Source organism: Madurella fahalii (assembly GCF_045866475.1).
Source record: "Madurella fahalii IFM 68171 DNA, scaffold_4, whole genome shotgun sequence".
NCBI classification, from domain to species: domain Eukaryota; kingdom Fungi; phylum Ascomycota; class Sordariomycetes; order Sordariales; genus Madurella; species Madurella fahalii.
The window spans coordinates 1,330,513-1,354,250 of record NW_027263974.1 but is presented as its reverse complement, the minus strand read 5'-3'; the positions used below and the strand labels follow the sequence as shown (position 1 = coordinate 1,354,250).

Below are 23,738 nucleotides of genomic sequence, written 5' to 3'. Positions count from 1 at the left end.
CCTTCGCTTAATTCCCTATAGGAATCTACAGGCCTGGTCTTGCCCTCAACCGCTACTATGTACGCCCGCCGACAACATGAAGCATTCGGTTCATGGAATATCACATAGGTCCCATACATCAACAACGCCCAAGGCTATCACAACCACATCGTCCATAGTCAGCAACCGACTTCCACGAACTCCCAAACCACCGCTTCCCCCTCACCATCGCCCACCAACACCAAACCTCCATCCTCCTCCTCCTCCATCACCCCCTTCTCCGCAACCTTCAACAACCTCAAATTCTCCAACAAGTCCATCACATACCCGCCCCCGGGACATCTCCTCAAGCAAACATACTCCCACTCCTTATGATGTGGCGCCGTGGCCCTCACCTTCCGGCGATTGTCGTGCCCTAGGTAGGTCCCGGACGCGGTATTGCAGAACCCCCAACCACCCATTGTCGTCCTCCACGCAGCGCCAGTACCAGCTCCCTTGGTGGGCTGTTCTAGTTGACAACGGCACAAGGCGGAGGTCACCCTTGGTGAGGGCCAGGGCGCGTGCCGGGGAGGGCGAATCAGGCGTGTACAGGGCGATGACGAAGGTCTTGTTCGGGTCCGGCCAGGGGGCCGCGTCGCGGGTGGCGGTGGGGTGCAGGGCGGTTATGACACACTCGGGTTTGGGGTAGGTAGCTGCGTCCGCGTGCGCGGCGTGGGGAGGGGTTGTGGACGAGACGGTACTGCCGTTGTCGTTGTCATCAGAGTCAGGTTGGATGATGTGGAAGTTTGCGTTGTTGGAAGCTGTAAGGGCTGCTGGTCCGGACTGTATGGAGGGTGGTGGTGCAGAGGGCTCCGGCCTAAAGCTGAGGTCTTTCCTAACGGCCATCATGGCTTGCAAAGTGAAGAATGACTTGTAGTTAGGCAGTTGCTCGACACTTCACGATGAGAGGGATTCCTGTAAGGTTGACGGCGATTTGATCGGTTCCTCTATTTCTCCACGAAGGTGAGTCGGTTTTAATCCATCCGGGAGATAGTCAAGCCCATGCAGCGTAGAGGGGAATTTTCGAAATAGCAGCCCAAAAATCACCACCTGTCCCGCCAATCAACGTATCAGCTATTTGGGCTGCATTACTTAGCACAGCCATGCTTGCATGTTCGTGTCAGACCAACCCACGAAAGAAGCAATGACCCCTCGGGAGTCTGGACGAGGCGAATTCACGAGCGACTCATAGGGATAGTCAACCATGTTGCCAGCTAGGGTTCTTGATACAATTTTCACTAGTTCCCTTATCACCCAGTAATGCCTAGGTCGGGACGCAGCATCAGCAATACGCCGTCTTTGTAAAGGAAGATCATGAATGACGGATATCGGGAGAACTTATAGTATTGCCCGCCATTCTAATACTTGTTAGAGAAGGGGAATCTCTACTATATTAACATTGTCGGCCCCTGACAATTACGCCTACGCGGGCGAGAGAAATTTAAATGACATCACGCTAAGATCCAACTGAACACCAGCATGGCACGGTTATCCATATACTATGCAACCTTGCCAGTCTGAACGCCCTTGTAGTCAGATGAAATTGAGTTTATTACTTAGTGCCACGTTAACGCAAGGTATTAGGTTAAAGAAGGACCTTTTTTTTTTTTTTCTTTTTTTTTTTCCTTCTTTGAATTGCACTGCGAGATGGCAGGTCGGGTAGGAATAGCGATAATGCTACCTTGGTAAATTGGTCGAAATTGCCCGAGTTTACGTTAGTCGGTGAGGAAAGATGCTGGTCGACATGAGGGATGTGGGGTGACGTCCAACTGACGACCAACCAACGATCCCCCAAGAGCAGCCCCATTGCCAGAAACGGCAATGCAGTAGAACATGCGACTATTCCAGTTGGTCACCGCCTCGAACTACCCAGCACGCTGGCACTTATAAGGCGAACCTCAGTCCCCCCTTCACGGTTTAGACTTCTCGCCAAGTTGTCCGAGTTGGCGCCATGACTTCAAATTCGGATGACAGCACCACAGACGATGAGGACTACTCTGAACTTGCATCGAGGTATGTCACCGATATCCACGTCACTTTTAGTCCGCTAACCTTGCCCCCTTGAAGTTACGTTGGACAGTCGCTGTTCTACGACTGGCATAGCCCTTTGTCTCATCGTATGGTGAAAGGTGACTTCTTGGGCATTTCCGCGCACAAGGATCGTATCAAAAAGAAAATTGATGATTTCAACGACATATTTAACAGGCCATCGCAAATCAACGCCTATCCCGCCCGCAGACCACTCCCGGGAGAGCATTACCCTTGGGACTTGAAGACCGGGCGTCAGACGAGGCAACCATCCCGACCGTCCCAGCTTTCCGGGTCGACAGCCAGGGGCACAAGTTTGGCAACTCGGGCAGGGTCTCGCGGATCGCGAGCGGTTTCAAGGGGGGGTTCAGTTCCAAGTCGGTCGTCTCGACGCCCCTCACGAATCCCTTCGGTTCGGAACTGGTTCGTCGAGGCAAGTCACTTCCACCCTGACTTTCCCATTCTACGGCAAAAGAGGTCCATAACCAGCTGACTGCCTGTCCAATGGTCATGTAGGCTATTGCAAGTGAAGAAGAGTCCCGCGGTGCTAGCTCTCAGCAAACACAGGGGGCTATCACTGCACCGAGTCCATCAATTGTGCTGAATCCCAATCCTGGCCTCCTCGGACTCGAAGACGGCTACATCGACCCGAGGTGCTTACTCCCGACTAGCTCTCACGTCGAGCCAAGCCAAATCTCAAACCTGCAGCCGCCTAATCTTTCAACGTCGATACCCCCTGGCCCATCCGCACCGCCACCATATGAATCACCTGTCGTGGAACCCGTCCCTGACTCCAGTCCCGAGGGTGCATTGGATATGGATCCTTTGAGGGACGAAATGGATGACCCGATTTGGAGTCTCACGGCGTTTGACCTAGAGGGGGAAGCGGAGCAGAAGGAGGAGGGTAGGGATTCGGGGTGCTGAGCCACATCTTAGAAGGGTAGTGAGTTGGGGAAAACTGGTTCCCAGGACAGGGTCCCTCTAATCAGAGGGCCACACACACTTAACTGGGGTGACGCAGCGGGGGCTGGAACTTGCCAGGAGCCCATTTTCCTTTCCCACCATAAGTCAGGGCCGTCCCGGCCGTTGCTCCTTAGATAGGACAACAATCAATTGAGCACCCGTTCTTAAACTTGTTGCAAACACAATTGACAAGCTCTCTTTGCGTGCTAAGTAGTCTCCCTCTGACCAGATAGAGCTCTATCTGCACATCTTGTTTTGACCTTGTTTATGCTGCGGAGACCCGGTTTGTGGTGGTGCCGCCCGGCCTGTCTCGTCTATCTTGTCTCTCTGGCATTTGGCCATCTCTGTCCTCCCCCTTGTTTTGATGGGTATGTGGGTATGTGGGTGTAGATGTGTGTTTCTGCGCCATTCCAGTGGCTGAAATCATATGCTCATAATCTCAATTGACCACTTAAATAATAAATTTCTTTGTGAATTCACATGCCATGTAATTCCGACTGTGACGAGATTCAATTTCAACTGTGTGTTGTTGGGGGGGCTCTACGCTACCTAAGGTAGGTTACCAAGCCGTCGGGTTTTTGGTAGATAGTAACCCACCGTTCAGATATATCCCAACTCTGCCTATGGTTGATTTCATGTCCTTTAAGTCTTCTTTACTCAGTTGTTAGTTGTGTTGACATTCGCTACGATGAGAAATCACATACGACAGGTCAGCCATCAGTGCCAAAGACAAAGTGGCCTTTTCCGTGATCAAATTGGCGACAAGATTCCTGACTCTCTCACTCAGCGCCGGTTGCCCGTTTCGATCCTTGTCCAACCTTTAGTCTCTTGGTGAGGACCCTTTGTAGATTCCATTGCGATATGGAGAGTTTGGCTGATTATCCTTCCAAATTTTTCATGGATGTGTGGCGGATCTTGATGGGCTTGTCTGTTGTTTCTCATGAGGCAGCTGAAGTCCCCCCGCTAGGAGAGAGGTGGGGATCGTTCAGCTCTCTCAGTCCCTCACCGGCGAAGCTTCAGTGTGTGCCATTCTCAAGGATGTGGGCATCCTTGGCCCCCAATCGACAAGACCCCCGATGACGATCACGACACCACCGGTTAGTTGGATAAAGGGAAAGTATGGATTAAGATGCCTATGAGAAGATCATCGAGGGAGGGCCCGCAGTCACAAGCCGGCATCATATCGCCGCCTAACCCGCTACCAACTTAACAGTACCAGCAGCTCCGGTTAGATGATATCCGGCAATTGCAGGAGTTAGAGAGCCAGGCTTTGCAGAACATGTTCCAGTACATTTCCAGTATGTCACGGACCGGTCAATACAAACAAGTTTACTATGCACTGATATACCCCACCCTGGAATTCCAGGTCGAGCATTGAACGATGAGAGACTCAATTGAACGAGACAGCACGTTTTGAACCGTTAAGGTATCTTACCGTCGCGACCTCTTGCCATCCTGCTACGATTACACCGTAGCTTGCTTGATCTTTCGCGGTACCCTTTCCTCATCACTCCGAATTACTCACTCCGCCAGAACAGACAAACCCACCATTTCAGGGAGACTTTACGATATCTAACGCTTGAATCACTCTTTGGGCTTGGGAAAAATCATATCCAGAATCAATCCAGACAGCACCTATCAACGCTTCCACCGTCGTCGCAAGTCCCAACAGTGAGACATGTCCGTCCTTACTCGGGGTCTGTACCACAAACTTGTCGAGACCGAGCCGTCTGCCGACACGCTCGAGTGATCTGTTTGATCCTATCTCGGATAGCACCTCAGTGGCCCGTCCTGTTTTCCTTAGCACAGTTTCTAATCAGCGAGGGAAGTCCCGCTTACCCGTTCCACTCTCGGCCACGCGCGATTTGACCGCGACATCCAAGCGAATGAGAGCGTCGCCGATCAAGGCCAGTGCCTTGTTCCCCTGGACCCCAGCGTTGATATGCTGGGAGTCTGACGGCACGTTGTCAGCAATAGTGGCTTCATCGAGTAGATTCGGCGTGGAGAAGCGGTAGTTTAGGATATCTTGAAGATTGGCGTATCCCGGCATGGTTCAGTTGGCATGAAAATTTTCGTTCCCACTGACACAACGCAAAACCTGCGATTTAGTAAAATAGGCACCCAGTTCCAGCACTTATGCATTTCTCAATAAGATATCTAGGTACCTTATGCTGCCGCCAAGTTGACATCATGGTTTTCTTGAATGGTATAGCGATTGGCTAGGTATAATTGGAAGGGGGTAATTGATGATGTTATAGCCTCCGTAACCGGTTTTCACTTTATGTGGTTTACACTCGGGTTGCCGAATGACGTTTGTGGAGGTGCCCGGATGGTGGGAGAAGGGCCGATGTGGTCGGCTTTGTCGTAATTGGCTAACTTCAGAGTTTGCAACGAGCCCTGCCAAGCGCACTATGAATCCCACTCAAAGTAAGGTAAGGTATCTATTTAACTTTCTTCTGACTGTTGCGAGGCAAGATAATGTAGTTGGATTAATCAAAATCCGGTAGATATAGACAGCAACCAATGTTTTACAATGGCCTTGGGAGTAGTTTATTTGTCGTATGGATCATCTGTCTTTCCCTCCCCTGCCCTGCCACCGTCAGAGTGCTGTCGAAGTCGGCTGTCGGATTGAAGTCTACCTTACAGTAGGTAATGTACGGTACGACTTACGAGTTGTAATGGTGCAAGCCTGCACTCCCGCTTGCGGCCCCATGCGGGTGAGGTTATATTTAGCCAATCATGCATTTGTACGCCCATGGCAACAGGCCCGTGAAACCCTACCAATGGATTACCCAACCACTCTCCGACACAAGCTGACGGCAGCGGCGCTTGACGAATGTCACCAACCGGGAGTCATGACATCCACGATAACCCCGCTTGTGCGTAAGGAATGCGGGGCAAATTGAAGCGTGTATTCTGCCTCACTTCATCAACCTCGATTGTCGAAACAATGCTAAAGACCTATGGTCACCATGGCTGATATGTCTAATGCCGACATCGATGAGCCCATTACACCATTGGCCAAGCGCCGAGAGCTCGCATCTGACGCCCAAATCCGTATCCTGGCTGGCGGGCGTCTATTCGTTACAACAAAAGAGACATTGACAGAAGAGAGCGCCTTTTTCGCGTCACTTCTTTCCGGACGATGGGATAATGCTCAAGAGGACGGTTCATATTTCATAGATACCGACCCCATCCTTTTCGAACATATTTTACGATATCTTCGCCGCGGTGTCTTCCCTCTGTTCTTCGACGCCACAAAGGGTCACGACTATCATCTCTACCTCTCGCTCTTGGAAGAAGCGCGGTATTTCCAAATACCCCGGCTTGAGGACTGGCTCCAGAAGAAACGCTATCTTGACGCGGTGCGGGCGGATATCACAGCAGAGCAACATGACGATAACCCCTCCTTCTGGCACGAACGCTTGACAGTACCTGTCGATGCGACCATGGAATATTATCCGTCGTGGGGGACGAAAAAAGTCTATATATGTCCTAGGGGCATATTTCAGCATCGAGGGAGGCCAGAGGCTTGTGGCCGTCGTTGTGAGACGGCGCGGGGCGAGAGCAGTGACAAATTTGAAGAGGAGCCATGCTTGAGGGTACTCACAACGAAGAGGGTCATAGTTTTTGATCCGGATATCTGTGTGGCTCGAAGTTGTGAGGCGAAGGAGGAAAAGAAGGTCTCTATCTGGTGATTTACGATCAAACATTTTCCTGTTGCACTGGTTACCTAGGTGTCTTACGGGAGCTTAGCATTGCGATTCTGAAACCACCTCGACAACCAAATATGTATCGATATCAAAAAGGTTGACCAAAACAACTAAAACTACCCTGAGCTACCTTCCTCCGACGTTTCTATAACTGAGTAAGGTATTGTTCCGCACATTATCGCCGGGCTTGCCGCGGTTGCCCTACGCCACCCGCGATTTTTGTGGCACATTCGTATGTGGATTTCATTTTGCGCCAACCGCCCAATAATACAACGTATATACATCAACCTATAGGCGGGCTCGCACAGGAGCCGCAGACAATACCTAAGGCAGCCCTCACCGCTCGGAAGTCCGACGCCAGTTTCGTACGCATATCCGCCGTGTATTAACTGTTCGCAAGATTATTAAATTTTAACCCTTCTCCGACGGCCTCTTTGCGCAGAATAACTATGTCCGACGATACGTTCCCGGGCTGGCCACGGAAGCGCTTGCGCCGTAGTAGTACGGCGAGCTCGCAGGAGCCCGATGAGAGCCGCGATGAACCCCCCACGACCGCCTCCTTTGCGACATCGGCGCAAGGTAGTCTACGGCAAAAGCGTCCCCGGATGTCTCCCCAAGACGAAGCCCATCCATCGAAACGACTGGCCACAAAGACAACGACGCGTATAGTCTTGGAGAGCGCTAGCCTCTACACTATCGGGTGGATCGCCGCCCTCGATGTCGAACGAGCTGCGGCGACTGGTTTGCTCGATGAGCGTCACGACGAGCCACGTGGATTTTCGCAGCCCCCGAGCGACGCTAACTCGTACATCTGGGGTCGGATGGGAAAACACAATATCGTGATCGTCTCGCTTGACGCGGGGGGGTACGGAATCACATCCGCTGCCACCGCGGCATCGAGCCTGATGTCTTCGCTGCCAAATATCAAAATCGGGCTCCTGGTCGGGATTGGGGGCGGCATCGCTCGACCTGACGACGGCATAGACATCCGACTGGGCGATGTAGTCGTCAGCCAGCCGGACGGAGCCACGGGCGGGGTGGTCCAGTACGACCTTGCGAAGGCGAAATCCAATAACGAGCGCGAACGCAAAGACTTTTTGAATAAGCCTCCGTCGGTACTCCTGCGTGCGCTAACAGCCCTGCGGGCGGAACATCTGATTTCCGGATCTAAAATCCCGAGCCTACTGGAAGAGATGTGGACGGCTTACCCTCAAATGGCGAAATCGACTAAAACGAGGCCAGGATTTGTTCACCAAGGACCGGAGACCGATCGACTGTTCCGTGCGTCCTGCCAGCATGTCGGTGGCAGCGACTGTCGCAAATGCGACCCGAACGGGGAACTTCATCGCGATGTGAGGAGCTCGACGGATCCCGAGGTGCATTATGGCGTTATCGCATCCGGGAACTTGCTGGTAAAGGATGCAGCTACACGGGACCAGCTCGCAGAGTATTTCGGACAGGAATGTCTCTGTGTTGAAATGGAAGCCGCCGGGCTGATGAACCATTTCCCGTGCATCGTTATCCGGGGCATTAGCGACTATGCAGACTCGCATAAGAACGATCGTTGGCAGCGCTATGCTTCCGCTACGGCAGCGGCATTTGGAAAAGAGCTCCTCGACTACGTTCGGGTCGAAAACCTGCAGGAAACGCGGAGGGCCGCTGAACTTCTTCAATCCAGTTAGTCTTCGTTCGCGTCCCCAAGACATTCGTTAACAGCGACGTAGTCGAAACCAACATGCAAGACATCCACGCTATAACGAGCAGCACAAACACGGGGGTTGGTAGGCTAGAGTCGCAACACTATCTCGACAAACTTACCAAGTGGCTGTCTCCCCCGGATCCCTCAACGAATCTCAATGCGGCAAAGGAAAGGCACCACGAAGGAACCGGAGGGTGGTTTATCGAAAACACTACTTTCCTTGGCTGGAAGTCGGGGTTTCGCCGACATTTATGGCTGCACGGGTTGGCTGGTTGCGGCAAGACCGTCCTCACCTCGGCCATTCTCGATCACCTCCAGGACACCCAGAGAGACTCGTCTATCCGTCTTGTTTTCTTCTTTGATTTCAACAACAAAAGGAAACAGTACCTGGATGACTTATTGCGCTCGTTTGCTTTACAACTGTATGCACAAGCTGTCGATTCGCAACAAGAGCTCGATAGTCTGTTTGCGTCGCACAGGGACGGCCGAGACCAGCCAACAACAGAGTCGTTATCTAAGGCCGTCCATGCCATGATGCAGCACCCCCCAAAGCTTGAGATTGTCTTAGATGCTCTGGATGAGTGTACCACGAGGTCCGGACTGCTCAAATGGCTGGAGATTCTGTCTAGTTCTGAGCTCAAGAACATTCGGCTCATCGTCACGAGTAGACGAGAGGACGAGCTGGAGTCCGGTCTCCAATGGATTGGCAAGGATAACATGATCGATATGGATAGGAACCTTGTTAATGAAGATATTCGCTCCTACGTCCAAGCAAGGCTGCAAAGTAGCACAGAATTTCGGAAGCGTTGGGCCTCGAGACCCGATGTGCTGGAGGAGATCGAATCCGTAATCGGGGAGAAATCCGATGGAATGTAGGTCTCGGTTACATCTCTTTGTTCTGTTACAAAGTATGGCGGTATCGCATGTGGATGCTAACCCCTGAAGTAGGTTCCGATGGGCGGCATGTCAACTTGATATCCTTGAGCAATGCTTGGACTACTATGAACTACAGAACGCCCTTCGCTCTCTGCCACAAGATCTGAACGAAACATATTCTCGAATCCTTATGAGCATCCCGGATCAGCGGAAAGAAACGGCGCTCCGGATCCTCCAATTCCTAACCTACTCTAAACGGCCGTTGACACTTGAAGAGGCTGTGGATGCCATCGCAATCCGCGAAGGCCGATTCGATCCAAAATGCAGATTGCCATGCCCCAGAGAAATTACAAGGTTCTGTTCCAGCCTAGTATCTCTTGGGACGAAGGATACCGCTACGGGGATAGTAACGGAGCTTTCGTTGGCCCATTTTTCGGTCAAAGAGTATTTGACGTCTGAGACGCTCCCAGAGCCTTTTCGACACGGGCTTGCAGAATCAAACTCCAGGAGTTATATAACGCGAAGTTGCTTAAGCTACCTTGCGTGTCTGAGAATAAGAGAGTCAATCCGGGACACCGTCACCGAGTTTCCACTAGTAAGGTACTCAGCAGAGTATTGGACGGATCATGCCAAGCCCGTTGAGACTTTGGACGATGTTAGGGAGAGCATCATGGATTTCTTCGAAAACCACACGGCGTATAAAATTTGGCGGTATATATTCGATCCTGATCGGCCCTGGAAAAAGCGCCCGCGCCCAAAACCAGATACAGCACCACCGCTTTATTTCGCATCCCTATCGGGACTCATCGCCGTAGCCCAGATGCTGCTAGAGAAGGGTGCCGATGTGAATATACAGGGTGGCCACTACGGCAACGCTCTACAGGCCGCCTCCTTTAAAGGCTACAATAAGATTGTCCAAATCCTACTCGATAAGGGTGCCGATGTCAATATACAGGGTGGCGCCTACGGCAACGCTCTACAGGCCGCCTCCTTTGGGGGCCACGACAAGATTGTCCGAATCCTACTCGATAAGGATGCCGATGTGAATATCCGGGGTGGCTACTACAGCAACGCTCTACAGGCCGCCTCCTTTAAAGGCTACGATAAGATTGTCCAAATCTTACTCGATAAGGATGCCGATGTGAATATCCAGGATGGCTACTACGGCAACGCTCTACAGGCCGCCTCCTCCAACGGCCACGATAAGATTGTCCAAATCCTACTCGATAAGGGTGCCGATGTCAATATACAGGGTGGCGCCTACGGCAACGCTCTACAGGCCGCCTCCTTTGGGGGCCACGACAAGATTGTCCAAATCCTACTCGATAAGGGTGCCGATGTGAATATCTAGGGTGGCCACTACGGCAACGCTCCACAGGCCGCCTCCTCCAACAGCCACGACAAGATTATCCAAATCCTACTCGATAAGGGTGCCAGTATGGATATAGAGGGTGGCCACTACGGTAATGAATTCCAGGTCGTATTTCTTAACGGCCATAATAACGCTGTCCAGATGTTGCTCGAGTGACGTGATAAACATGGGAATAATTAACTCTAAGTATCCGGGTTGGTTGCGATCTAGATGGTGTTTTGTTTCTGAAGACGGCCTTATATCATTGGATGGTGTATAACTATACTTTGCGAAGGCGGCAGTTGCTGCTTTGCCCGACTCGGAGTCTAGGTACGGTATGGATGTTCGCTGGGTGTTCACCTTTTGAAGACGGGCACGGAACAAGAACCCCGGAAATCGAATTTATTTGCCATTTGAATGCTAACAGATGATGACGTGAAGAGTAGTTCTCAAATGATCTATACACACAATTCTATTTCACTACTGTTCAATATTTGCATATTCTCTGCGAACTTTCACCGTTCTGGTGGTGCTTTCCTCAGCAACCCTTGCACTAGGTGTCTTTGGATTGTCGAAATTATCTAGCGATGCAGCGGTGCAAACTCTTATTGTAGCCATCGTATCCACCGGAATAGTGCTATATCCTCGCTTCGCTGTTCGCGTTGGATCGATCCTTACCCCTGTCCCGAAGCGCGGTGCCATCACGGGCGCTATCAAAAGCCGGCCTGTTCTGGGTTGCCGCTGACAACGGCTTTGGACACCCTACTGTAACCCTGTCGACAGGGCAGCTATGTATAAGTGCAGGGTAGGAAGGAACTTACAATTTGATATCGAGTTGCCCGCTTCAGATTCCAGTCGGCTGAACAGATTCTTAATACGCGTCCTAACTTCTTCAAAGGCCACAATTTCCAAGTGCCGCTTCCGGAAGAGCATGTACCTGATCTCATTAAATTCGCTGTCGAGATATCGCGTCACAGGGATTGTCTCTCGTTCCTCGCAGTTATTTATCTACAAACCACGCCGCAGCATTATCATTTGTAGAGGCGCCAGGAGTGATGAAAACGAATGGCCGACCTTGTCGCTAGACTCCAGTACCTATTGGTAAGAGACTTGAGTATACTGTAAGAATTGACACTCTGCTCTAGTCGTATTGTTAAAATGCTTGTCGTATAACTTCCTGAAGCTACCGACCCTTAAGCATCAGAGTCATCATAGAGTAGCGTATGACGATTGTTAACATCCGCTAGGAGCGTATTGCTGAGTTTGGATCAAAGAAACGTCTACTTAGCTGACAGTGAGGTCTTGGTCATGATGTCGCCATACCCTGACCGTACCACCTAGCGTCGGCAATACTAGGATTTATACTAGTAACATAATGTGGCCCAGCTGGGCACCGGAATGGCCTTAGTCGGTTATGGTGGCATCTGACAGGATTTCATGATGTCACCAGTGTTTCGAATTACCAGCGCTAGTAATGAGCGGTACCCCCGCTTCTCCTCCTGGATATCCTCGCTTCTATTTCAAGCAAGGTGATGTTGTCGAACCCAAAGCGACAATCTCGCCTTGTGAGCAAATTAAGTACCTAGACAGGCGTAATGCCATTCTGAGGCTGTTGGCCCATTCATGAAGGAGAGCAATTTGGCTAGGTAGTATCAATTGCTTTTAGCTATATGGCGGGCGAAAAGCGTATCTTTAACATACCTACCAACCTCACTTTACCTAGTAATTAAATAAGACCTTTAAGTAGAGTATGGAGGTAGCGATCCCGATTGCTAGCACGCGGAAATAGCAGCACCCTTGTTGAGAATACAGAGAGTTGAGACGGTAACTAAACGTCGAACCCGTTCATTTATCTGTTCGGCAATCGTACTCTCTCGTCAACCGAGAACCCGTCGAGCGTCGGTACCTTGACGGTTCTAGTTCCACACGGTGCGCCGCGCGGTACCGGCGCCAGTCATGCTTTGGGGTTCAGGAGCATCCTTCCGAGGACTTCGAGGTGGTTCGCAGCGTCACCTGGGCGAGAAGGAATGTCTCTAGAACTGCAAAGACCGTCAGTAGCATTCGTAGAGGGAGGCTCCGGACAATCTTGGACAACGCTCTGATCCTCAGCGGACACTGTTAAGCTGGTATGGCTCTGCGTTGGCGTGGTAGGCTAGCTGGGTGGCGAGTACTGCCGCTGTCTCTCGAATTTGTTGGTTTTCTTGCGTTATTGCAGCCGGAGACGCTGTTGAAAGGTGGAAAAAGTATATCCTTGATTATAGACTCGATTTCTATCCCGCCGACCCGGAAGCTGTGTAAGTATTTTTCACACAGTTTTAGGACTTTGCGTACTTCAGCAGTGCGTGATGGACTACATTGGACTGGAAAGGGGACTTAGTTGCCGGAGGTACATTTAAATGAACAGATAGAGTTAACAAGGCTTGATTACTGTTACCTTCCAGGTGCCTCTATCTTTGCCGGTACTGGACCGGGACGGCCGAACATCGCCAGTGTGAACTGGGAACCTGGCCCATGTCCCGGGATGTCTTCCGGAAGCCAGGAAGGAGGGCGTCGCCTCCTGTGTCTGTAATGCTCCTTCATAACTAGAATGTACGATTAGGATGTAGCCCCGGTAGCGAGGTCGACATAATTGATTTGAGAGAGTCTGTTCCGGCCACAGTATGCTGTAGACATTTCGCTGATTAGCCGTAGCCTGACCTCGCTGCTTCCGGCTTAGTGAGGACAAAGTCATATACCGTGTACGCAAGCGAACTTGGATAAGTGGGTATGGGTTAGTACTGTTATAGATACTAGTAGTCTCACCAGATATCGCTTATCAGCGACAACACGAACTTCAGGATCAATGGTATTCTGGATGGTTGTGTGGACATAGAGGAGAGGTGTAGTTGTATTCTACTGTACAATACATCCAAGCAGCCTATATATTCATCGATCGTTTCGTCTGCTCGCCCCGGGCATCGTAACTCCCCGTTTGTTCCTGGCGGTATACGTGCCCCGGGGGTCCTCCTCCAGAGGGGAGGGAACAATCTTAGCTGTCACTAACTCGGTGTGTTTTCAAGCCCAATCGCTCTGAGACAGGGCCGTGGAAGGTTGGTCCTTGTCCTACCGGGTTAGAACTGGTCAAACACTCCGCGAATAATTAACACTCACACATGAAGCTTCTGCGTAGGAGAGTACCAAGTTCGTATAAATCAGACAGCCGGTATCCATATCTCGGATTTATTTCTAACGTACTAGTGGAATTATCAATTTGCTTGTTCCCATCCTTTAGACAACCCAAGCCAAATGCTAGGAAGGGCGCGGATGTCTGGGGGAGACGGTAGGGCGTCACACAAGAGGGAGACCAACGCATGAAGTACATCAGGGAAGTCTCACATCTCTGGTGACCAAATTGTAAACGTTGTGTCCACCAACTGCCAGTAAAAGTTCCCTTCCCGCTTTACTACCAGCCCAAGAAGCATTCCATGCATCGCCATTACAATACTCAGGTTCCCACTCCACTCTCTTCTACTCTTGTCGTTGCAACTGTCGTCGACGTCCGAAAGAATCCGCGTGATTTTCACCAGCCCCAATGCTCGGGCCTGCTCCAGCGCAGTCTGACCGTCAATCCCGCGGGCGTGAATATCTACACGTTGCCTTTGGATTAGAAACTGGACAATCTCTCCATCGTTCGCCTCATTTTCCGCATTGACTGCGGCGTGTAGTACCGTGTCTGCGCGGCCGTCAACGGAATCCAACCAGCCACCTGCTTCTACTAGTAGATAGAATGTTGTGAACCTGCCGATCAGGGCAGCGTACTGGATTGGTGTCTCGCCATGGGCGCTTCTCTTGTTGGGATCCGCCCCATATCTGAGCAGCAAGAGTAAGGACCTATCTGTTTTGGCCCTTATTGCAGCGTCGATGGTTGTTTTGGAGATGTCGGCATTACTTGCAGGTATATCCGTACGGCTCCTGCTTCCAGGAGCATCTGCATGACAGCCTCGTTCGACTTTAGGGTGGCCACATATAGCGGGCTCCGCGGACCGCTGTTGACATGTGCGCCGTGATTGACTAGAGTCGTACCATGTCCTCCTTCTCCCACCATATCGCCCTTTTGAGGGCCGTGACGTCGTCCTTGGCCGTGGCATTAACGTTAACTCCGTGAATTAGGAAAAGGGTGGCGATCTCGACCGATCCCGCCATTGCCGCCCAGATCAAAGCCGTGGCTCCAGTGTTGTTAACAGCATTGGCGTCGCTGCCGCTTTAGATAGGCAACGATGCAACTTGTAGGTGGTTATGCTTGCATGCTAGGGGCAGACTTGTGAATCTGATGTTATCAACGGCATCGATATCTGCGCCATTGTCAAGCAGCAGCTTCGTGATGCTCGTGTGACCTTATCGCGCAGTCCAGTGAAGTAGTGTGGGTCCCGAACTATCCCGACAGACAGGCCCCTCTCCCTTAAGGAGTGTTTCGAGGACCTGCAACAATCCAAAATGAGCGGCCAGGTGAGAAGGACGTGGGTTTCTGCCCACATCTTTGCTAAATCCCTGATGTCGGTGCGACCGCAATAGCATCCCTTGCGCGGCCCCAGCAACCCGCTCCTGATTGCTAAAGAACTCTCCAATGTCCCTATCTAGATCACAGTCAGATGAGTGCACTTGCTTGCGTGGGCTCCCCAGTGTTTTGCCGCATATTCGTACAAGGGGGAACCCGCATGCTTGTGATAAGGTCGTTGTCTGGTCGACTAAAGTATGCTGTTTTGTCAAGGGACAAATATTGAATACAAACTTGAGCCATGTCACACTCAGCTCGGGGTATAAGCTCTAGGCTATGTCGCTCCAAGAACTCCTGGGCGTTGAAATGTACCGGGCAGATAGTCGAACTGTTGGCGTTTGACACCACCAGTCCGACACAGACAGCAAGGATAATATCCGTATCAACAAAGGCATCGCTATCTAGGTCGGTGCACCAGCGTTCAACTGCTAATGCGTTTTGCAGTTGCACCACCGTCAGCGGCGTCCTTGATCGCACAGCCCATCCTATCACCCTCCATGAAAGTTCCACATCTTCCGGCGCCTACTTATTGATACGGTCTACCGTGCTGGTGTAAAGTGCATCCAGTGTCATTGGCAGGTTGCGAAGAGCGAGCTTAGCGGCGTGGGGTTGTGTCCTGGTAGCAAGTGACTCGATATGGAGGCGTGCTACTAGGAACATGGCTTGGCAACGTTGTAGTATATTGTGGATGGCTTCTGCGTGAAACGCTGGGTCCTTCTGAATAAAGCGCTGAATACGTTGTCGTTTGTCCAATTCATCATCGAGGTGGAGGCGGATGTCTTCGTCTTGGGCCGAGATCTCAAAGTGTGGAAGTTGACGAATCTGGTGATCGAGCTCTCCTATCCACCTCGATGTGATCAAAGTGTACGAATTCGAGCCGAAATCGCCGCAGAGCTTCAGGAGTGCGTTGGCAATCCCTCGTTCCCAGGCACTTCATCGAGGGCGTCTACTATAAGAAATATCCGAGAAACCGGGAGGCGACCGATAACAAAAGATTGCGGATTTCGCTGGGATCAGGGTCTGGCGATGCCCCCAAGTGCCGTTCGTACAAGTTATGGGCCTCGGGAGGAAGCTTCTCCGTCTTCTACAGCAATTGCCGCAAGATGGCCCGTTGGAACTTGTCAAACGGCTGGCTAGGGTCTTTGTAGTCACAGAAGAGGTATACGATTGCCACTTCGGATTGCGAAAATTTCCTCCGCAGGTGGTCGATTACAATGGCAGCTAGGGAAGTCTTCCCAGATCCCGTGATTCCGGGCAGCCACAACATGCCAGACTCGTCCCGATGTTCTAGCCAATCCATAAAGCGATCATATTGCAGTAGCCATCTTCCAGTGCCGGGTTGGACACGGCCGAGAGCCGTTTTGTATCGGTCGTCGAATGTAGGCGAAGAAATCCAAGCTGGAAGGTCTGGAATATATTTCTTGTGCTGCGGATGTCTTTGGTCTAGGATCTGTTTTAACGTAACCACACCGGTCTTGGTTTCCCGGCTAATACTCACCGCTTTGTTCCACTGTCAGCGTTCCGATTCCCTTTTCCAGCCTGTCGATTTTCTCTCCGACGTCCGATATTGACTGATATATTGTCTGACTCAGTAGTCTCATGACTAGTCAGTTTACGATACAGTAAAAGTAGGTTGGTGTAAGTACTTGCAGGTTATTCCCCTGTGTGGCGAGGATATAGTAGGACTTTTGCCGTTGCAAGACGTCCATCAACTCCTTGATCTCACTCTCTTGGAAGCGCCATGTTAGGGCTCTCTCGACCTTCTCTCCACCCCGAGCAGGTGCAACTTTCGACGCAAGATCTTCCAGGATCTTTGAACAAATCAAAGGGCCCTTGCGGTGAGGGGAGAGACTTGATGCTCATAAAAACTTGCGATTGCGAGTCAACTTGCTGGCACAAATCCTTCAGAGCATAAAGTAGGCCGCTTGTGCAGCTAACTTCCATGAGCAACATCTCGCGGGCGTGGCGTCGGATGCCTTCTCAACCCTGGATAAGTATTGGATCAGCTGGCCTGCCAGTGCAAGCAACCCAGCTATACTGGCTGAGATAGACAGGGGATCCATCTTCGACCCTGTGTCGCCTCAGGATGACGTCGCCCTGCTGTCAGAGCGCCTTCTGATCTGATTTCTTCACGCAACGTATTGTTGAATGGGACGTGTTCAGCTGAGCCTAGGGACATGTCCTACCCCGCTTTCCATGACTCTCCTTGGTGGGAGCCCGTGCCGCTTGCTTACATGTAGGTAGTACCGTACCTATCGTGTCGAGCTGCCTCTCTTCTCAAGTTCTCTTTTACACCAATCCGTTACTTAGCAACCTGAAGCTCCCACCAAGCCAAGCAAAGTCTGCCTCTACCTAGAGATCAAGCAGTCATCCTGCAAGCGCGCTAGGGCGATGGCGCAGGCTCGCCCTTGCAAGTTAATCGAGAAGAAAATTGCTCTCTCTGGTCTAGTCAACCCCTTGCAGGGTATGGGATGTTGTATGAGTACAGTCGTCTTCATCCGCTACCCCCACGTTGACGGGTAAGAAAATAACTCTCGAAGCGGTGGCGTTAAACACACCCACGCTCTCATGATTGACTTCATCGCGAATCTAGCCAAGATTCGAGACCTGCAGAGAGATTTCTTATTGTTTCCTGGGGGAGCGAGCACTGTTGCTGAAGGTCTGGACGATCTAAGAAGCGTCACGACGGCGGATTGATGGCACTTATCTCGCAAAGCCCAAGACGGTGGAACATGACGTGATCGAGCTCAGGTATCGATAACAAAGGATTCCTAACCTCGTACAAAGGCTCCGATCTAATTAATCTCAGAGATATAGTTCTATCAAAGTCGGAGCGGCAGTAAAGCTTGCTGGGCAATACCTATGACTATATGTTACTTGAAGACACGGCAAAACCATCCTGCACCAGGGGCAACTCGACAACTCGGTATCTGCGCCATCAGTTATCAGCATTTCTGCAGCTTTGCAAACACAGCATATATCAACGTTTTGGTAAGGAACAAACACATCCCTGAAACCGACAGACCGACCGATTTTCTATGACTAGCGTTCTCGTAAAGCGAGTAAAGCTTGCGTTGGGTCCAATGCTCCCCTTTCCTCCCCTTGAACCGGTCGTTAAAAATGAATTCGAATGCTTCCCAACATGTAATGGTTCGAGGTGGATGGGAAATGCCTACCTCGTCGCGTCTTCCAATTAGTACTTGAAGCGCTCGCTATTGCCGATGCCCCGTTCAAGTTGCAAGACTCACGATCTGATGCTACTTATGTCGCCTGATTCAGCAAATATCATGGCGAGTATTCTAGATTGGGGTTTCTTCAAGTCCGTGCCCAGCGGGATATAAACTCCAGTCTAGCAAGTAAATGTGATCCAAGAGATCTGAGGAACTCCTCGATTGACTAGCCGTACCGGCGAAACATAATAAGGTAGTTAGTGTGCTCTTCTTGCCTCCAAACTTTGTTTCATTGCGTCTTTATGATTTCGCTGGACCAGACACCTGGGCTCTTAAGTCAGAGCATGGGAAACTTGCGGCGCTTCCGATGGGAACCACCTACACTGTTGCCATCTCGACAGGATCTTCAGCGACATCGTATATCCGGCCACTTCAATTTCGAGATTTTCAACATCCTTCTCTTCAAGCTTCCACTGGATCTTTCTGGTTACGTCGCTGAAGACATTTCCCGACCCGCCGTTGGCAAGGCTCGTGCCATATTTATGCTCTCGCATGTTCAGTACTGCCACCGTGTGATTGTCCTGCATCTATGTTCCTGCTCTCTGACTTCGTGTGAGAGTACATCCTCATAGATCTTGCACAATTAAGTTGTCACATCCTTGTTGTGTGTTTGCCTTGCTAGCCTTCCGGCAGGCCGTGCTTTGACAAGTGGGATAGAGGTGGTATAATCAAAAGCAGGAACCCAAAGTCCGGCAAGACCAGCTCGGATACGTGTTAAGAGCGAGTGGGCGGCCCTGAGCGTGATCAGAGTGTTGTTGTACCTCTAGGGCTTTCAACGCACCAATTATCTCCACATCAGGGGACGATATAATTATCCAAAATCCGTGCGAGAAGTAAGAAGGGGTTGATGTAGGCTCTGGTATATGCGACGTGAGACCATTCAAGATTGTGAGATTGGCGAGTTCTCGCGAACGTAGTAGCAGTGACCCTACCTTCGTTTCATACCAAACAGTTAAAGTAACATAAACGAGATGCCAACATTCACGATCGGCGGGCTCAGCCAAGCTCAGTGTGGCCGAGTGACCGATTTAGGTCGGGTTCCTCTTAGCGATGGAAACTGGAAACGGCCATCCATGCGTATGGCCACGAGCTGTTTCGGCAGGTGACGGTCCCCGGTCCACGATTCTGCATGCCTGTGACACCTTGAGGGGTACAAGCGTCATACTGAGCCTGCTAGTCATCCCGTCCTAGTTCTCGCCGTTGACGCTGTAGCGACAGAGCGACTCTATTCTCTCAGTCATCACACATGACAGCCAGACCTTAATATCTTTTCCTTGGCAATTCTTATCATCCAATTCCCTCTTCTCCACAGCCGGACTTACCCACCCGCTGTCATAGACCTCCCAAGTCCCACGAACTCAACCAGCCCAGACCATCTATCCCCCGTGTAACGCAGAAATCTACTATTTAAACTCCCCTGACCACCCCCAAGTTCTCACGCACAACATCTCACCATAGCCACGAAACTTCCACTCCTACGCCACACACACACACACACACACACACACACACACACACACACACACACACACACGCAGACGCACCCTCAAACCCAACCACTAACTACTACTACCAACTAACAAATCACCAAACTATCACAAAGCAAAACAGCAATGGCCGACAAGTGTTACTGCGTGCGCCACGGCGGCACCGAGTGCACCGCAACGCCCGAGAAGAAGGCCCGGGTGGTGTGCAAGAGCTGCTGGACGGTCTGCTACGAGATGAAGGAGGAGGACTACTGAGGTGTTTATTATCGGCGTAGGCAAAGGCAGCAGAATGGCGCGGGGAGGGATGTAGAGGTTTTCTACTTGCTTTTATTATCTTTTTATTTAATTTTTCTTTTTCCAACAGTTTATTAATTCTTTTGGGCAGTTTGGTGCGAGTGAGGGACGACTAGCTTGTTGATTTGGGCGCGTAAGTCGTTGGTGGGATGCGGTGAGTTGGATGGTTTCCGCGCTGGGACCGGGGATGGTGGCGGGCTAAGGTGTTGGGCGGGAAACTGTGATGCTCTTTATGGAAGTTATGGAGCCATCGACTGCGTTGAATTGCTACAGGCTAGCGAATATAAACCGCGATGATTTCTTTTTTTTGCCTCCCCTCTCAAGTTGTGGTGTCCCGCGCCCCCGTGGCAAAGGCAATAATTAGCCCGCAATGGAAAAGGGAATCTGCCACGACCGGTGAGACTCGGGATGTGTTTGACTACCTTCAGTTTCGCTCCGGGTCTTTTATTTGCTCATCATTGACTTCATGGAATATGGGACAAGGACAGGCAGCAGATAGAATATTGGAGAAACCGTTCTCATGGTCATGTCCTGCGTTGGTATATCGCTATATTAAATTAGGCCGGCCCGCATCAACTATGGTGAAAAAACCTCAAGCGCAAGAACTGGTTGACCATGGAGTAACTTCGTACTCAGAGATAGGTAAACGGAGAAACCACGAGACCCGCCGTGCAAGGAGCCAATATCTAACCATGTCTCTCGAAGTTCGGTCAAACTGGTGTTGGATAAGACGGGCATTTCCGAACTCCACCTGTCGCGCGTCGCATGGGACACCCAAAGTCCGTATTGTCCTGACATAGGGTCCCATTGCAGCTGTACCACGTAAGGACGGTGTGGTTTCGATTTCTCGGCGCCGTCTTCCAAGTAGAACTCAAAAATCTTTGGTTGTAAGCCCTGACTAAAGAGCTCGGAGTCCATCTCGACAAGGAGGTCGCTTGCGCCGTCATGCTTGTCGCGGAGCCGTTGAAGGATGCCGAAGCGGTCGGTGAGAGAAACCCGACTGTGGGACGAAGCTAGCTCAGACGGGAACAGGAATGCATGCATCCGACTGGTTACATGGTTGGCGGGCACCCTAGGGATTTGCTTGACGAAAATCGATTGCGGATCAAAACCTTCTCCGTCCATGAACTCGAGACAGTGTGCGTCGACTCTGGCATATTGACTCTGGCCCGGCAGACGTGCCAGTCTTATTCCTACCACTCCCCTCGTGGCGTGAAAACATTTGAGTATGCCGATGCAGAAATTTTCGTCCTCGAAGGTGGAACCAAGAGGAAGCCGACAGATCTGCCGAGCTGCCGGCCAGGGGACCAGGGGGATCGTCAAGTTGATGCCCAGATTGGTTTGAGAGTACGGATTGTCGTGATCGGTCACTCGGTCATGAAGATTGTCGGCATCGACGAATTCTTGAGGACTTTCAGCGAGCAGTCCTCGATACGTGGTCCCGCTCACTTTTCTAGCCTTCCAGGCAAAGAGCGAATGATCACAGGATGACTTCATGATTTCTTCCTGGAGTCTGGTGAAGGCTTTATTGCCTTCCCCGTACAGCAGAGGCATGTTTACGTCGAAAATGCCCATCAAGCAGTAGGCGATATCTTCGGGGCGCGTCGTCTTTCTCTTGCACGCCCAACTCATTCTCTGCGCCACCGAAGCAAGGGCTAGATCGCGGCCGCGGAGGAATGACCCAGGGATGCCCGTAATGGCGGATAGCTTCTCTTCAAGTGCGCTCTTGTTGCCCAAGTAGTTCCAGTTCCTGCCGTAAAACTCGATATCCCGGGGCGTGATGAGCTCCTGTAGTGTCCAACCCCTGGTAAACCATCGGGAATAATCGATTCCGTTGATGTTGTCGACATCGGCGAGATAGGCGTAGCATTTCGACGCCTCACGGTACCATTTATACATGGAATTGATGGAATAAGAGAGCTCTTGGCTGCTGGTTTTGTCGATGCAGCACGTGTCTACCCAAGCGTACCTGACGGCGGGCGAGAGGGCAACGCGGGCGAATTGGGCGATCTTGACAAACCCGCCCTTGGCCACGGTTTTACTAGATCGGGTTATCATTTCCTGGAGGGAGATTTCGTCCTTTTCCCAGGTGTGAGAAAGGATAGCGTAGGGCGGCGGCGCATCTTGGAATTCCTCGAATTCGAGCGACGGTAACTTCAATAAACGCATCGCGGTCGTGCCTTTGAGGAGCATATAATGTCAACAGGCGTACCCGGGGACGTTAGGCTGACGAGGTGCATGGTTCGATGAAGAAGTTCATCTTCAGTAATAACGTCCTGGCGCGGTGAAATGTTCCCAATGTGCTTTAGTAATACTCAGCCTCAATTCCCCCTGGGAACTGAAAGTCAGATCGACCTATGAATGCTTGGCGTTTGAGCGCTGCCTGGGTTGGCTGACAGGGGTCGGTTTCAGATAGTTATTCTAATTATATATAACGTGTCTTATAAGCGAGCGGTACATATAAGCGAGCGGTACACTTTCCACCATCTACCCACAACTATCCTAAATTACAACACAACCACTAGGAAATAACAATAACTGAACCAGAAATAGATGAATCAGACGATTCTCCAGCCTTCAGACATGTACGTGCATTATAGCCAGGCTTGCCGTACAGATTACAGCACCAAATCTTCGTACCAGACCCCCCTGCACTACCACCATTTTGTAGTCTTTCATGGATTACCTGCTCACCTACAGCCTTTTGATCCAGTAGATCCTGTGCTTCTTGTACGGTAAGAGACCCTCCAAGCCGTATACGTGTTTTTTTAGCTCTCCGTCGCTTACTAAGCTCCTCATTGGCCTTTTGTAGTGCCGAGACCTCTGTACGTAAAAGGGCCACTTCGTGTATCATAGCTATCGTACCTTTGGCTAATTGGTCTACAGCAGCTAGTATAGGTGTCGGAGAACTGCCTTGGTAGTTGGATATCCAGCCTTTAATAAGGTCTTTCTGTGAGGTGGTATAAGAGGGCACGCAGTAAACCACTCTGCCAATGAACTAAAAGATCCGCCAGTTCAATCACTCCGTGGTTGAACACTGCGCACCACTTGCTTATATCACGTACCCGGGGCTGCGCCCTCAGCCGGTCCCATAACAAAACCACTCGCGAATAATCTTCGGATCTTCGCATTTAGCTCTCTGGTAGTCGTATCTACGCGTAAAACGCGTCCGGAGTTCTGGTTAGCGTTTGACAAAGTTGTGAGCCCAGAGCTTGCCGACGGGGGGCGCGTCACGTTCGCATAGCAGTCAGTTGGCCATATCTTCTACAAAACGAAGCCGAGGAGGGAATATGCGTGTACAGAGCTCAGTTATATACTGAATAATCGTATACACCTCTAGATCCGTAAGTTTTCGTAAATTAGCTGGAGTATCGTGTTGTACAGGCCGACCGTCGCGTCGGGTAGACAGGGTCATTGGTAGTACGTTATAGATCGCAGCTGCCTTTCGAAGACTAAGTTTTGGATCATCTTGTATAGCCTTGAGGGCTAAAATAATCCTGGATTCGACTGAGGAGGAATCTATTGCGAAATGGTAGTAGAATTAG

At 51.0% G+C, this 23,738-nt stretch overlaps 5 protein-coding genes across 5 annotated transcripts; 2 read left to right on the top strand and 3 right to left on the bottom strand.

The window, feature by feature from the left end:
- Positions 1–158: 158 nt before the first annotated feature.
- On the bottom strand, positions 159–864 carry MFIFM68171_07392 (uncharacterized protein; the record flags this gene model as incomplete). The annotated part of the gene is made up of 2 exons (XM_071062812.1): positions 159–347; positions 427–864. The coding sequence occupies 2 exons, from the start codon at positions 862–864 to the stop codon at positions 159–161; spliced, it is 627 nt and encodes a 208-aa protein (XP_070918913.1).
- Positions 865–4,561: 3,697 nt separating this feature from the next.
- MFIFM68171_07391 (Ribonuclease 3) lies at positions 4,562–5,059 on the bottom strand (the record flags this gene model as incomplete). Its single annotated transcript, XM_071062811.1, has 2 exons — positions 4,562–4,800; positions 4,849–5,059. 2 exons carry the CDS (start codon positions 5,057–5,059, stop codon positions 4,562–4,564), a joined length of 450 nt encoding a protein of 149 aa, XP_070918912.1.
- A 931-nt stretch (positions 5,060–5,990) lies between these two features.
- MFIFM68171_07390 (BTB domain-containing protein) lies at positions 5,991–6,707 on the top strand (the record flags this gene model as incomplete). The annotated part of the gene is made up of 1 exon (XM_071062810.1): positions 5,991–6,707. The coding sequence occupies one exon, from the start codon at positions 5,991–5,993 to the stop codon at positions 6,705–6,707; it is 717 nt and encodes a 238-aa protein (XP_070918911.1).
- A 464-nt stretch (positions 6,708–7,171) lies between these two features.
- On the top strand, positions 7,172–10,648 carry MFIFM68171_07389 (NACHT domain-containing protein; the record flags this gene model as incomplete). The annotated part of the gene is made up of 4 exons (XM_071062809.1): positions 7,172–8,399; positions 8,447–9,293; positions 9,370–9,651; positions 9,898–10,648. 4 exons carry the CDS (start codon positions 7,172–7,174, stop codon positions 10,646–10,648), a joined length of 3,108 nt encoding a protein of 1,035 aa, XP_070918910.1.
- Positions 10,649–20,769: 10,121 nt separating this feature from the next.
- On the bottom strand, positions 20,770–22,362 carry MFIFM68171_07388 (HET-domain-containing protein (Fragment); the record flags this gene model as incomplete). The annotated part of the gene is made up of 1 exon (XM_071062808.1): positions 20,770–22,362. One exon carries the CDS (start codon positions 22,360–22,362, stop codon positions 20,770–20,772), a length of 1,593 nt encoding a protein of 530 aa, XP_070918909.1.
- Between the last annotated feature and the right edge of the window lie 1,376 nt (positions 22,363–23,738).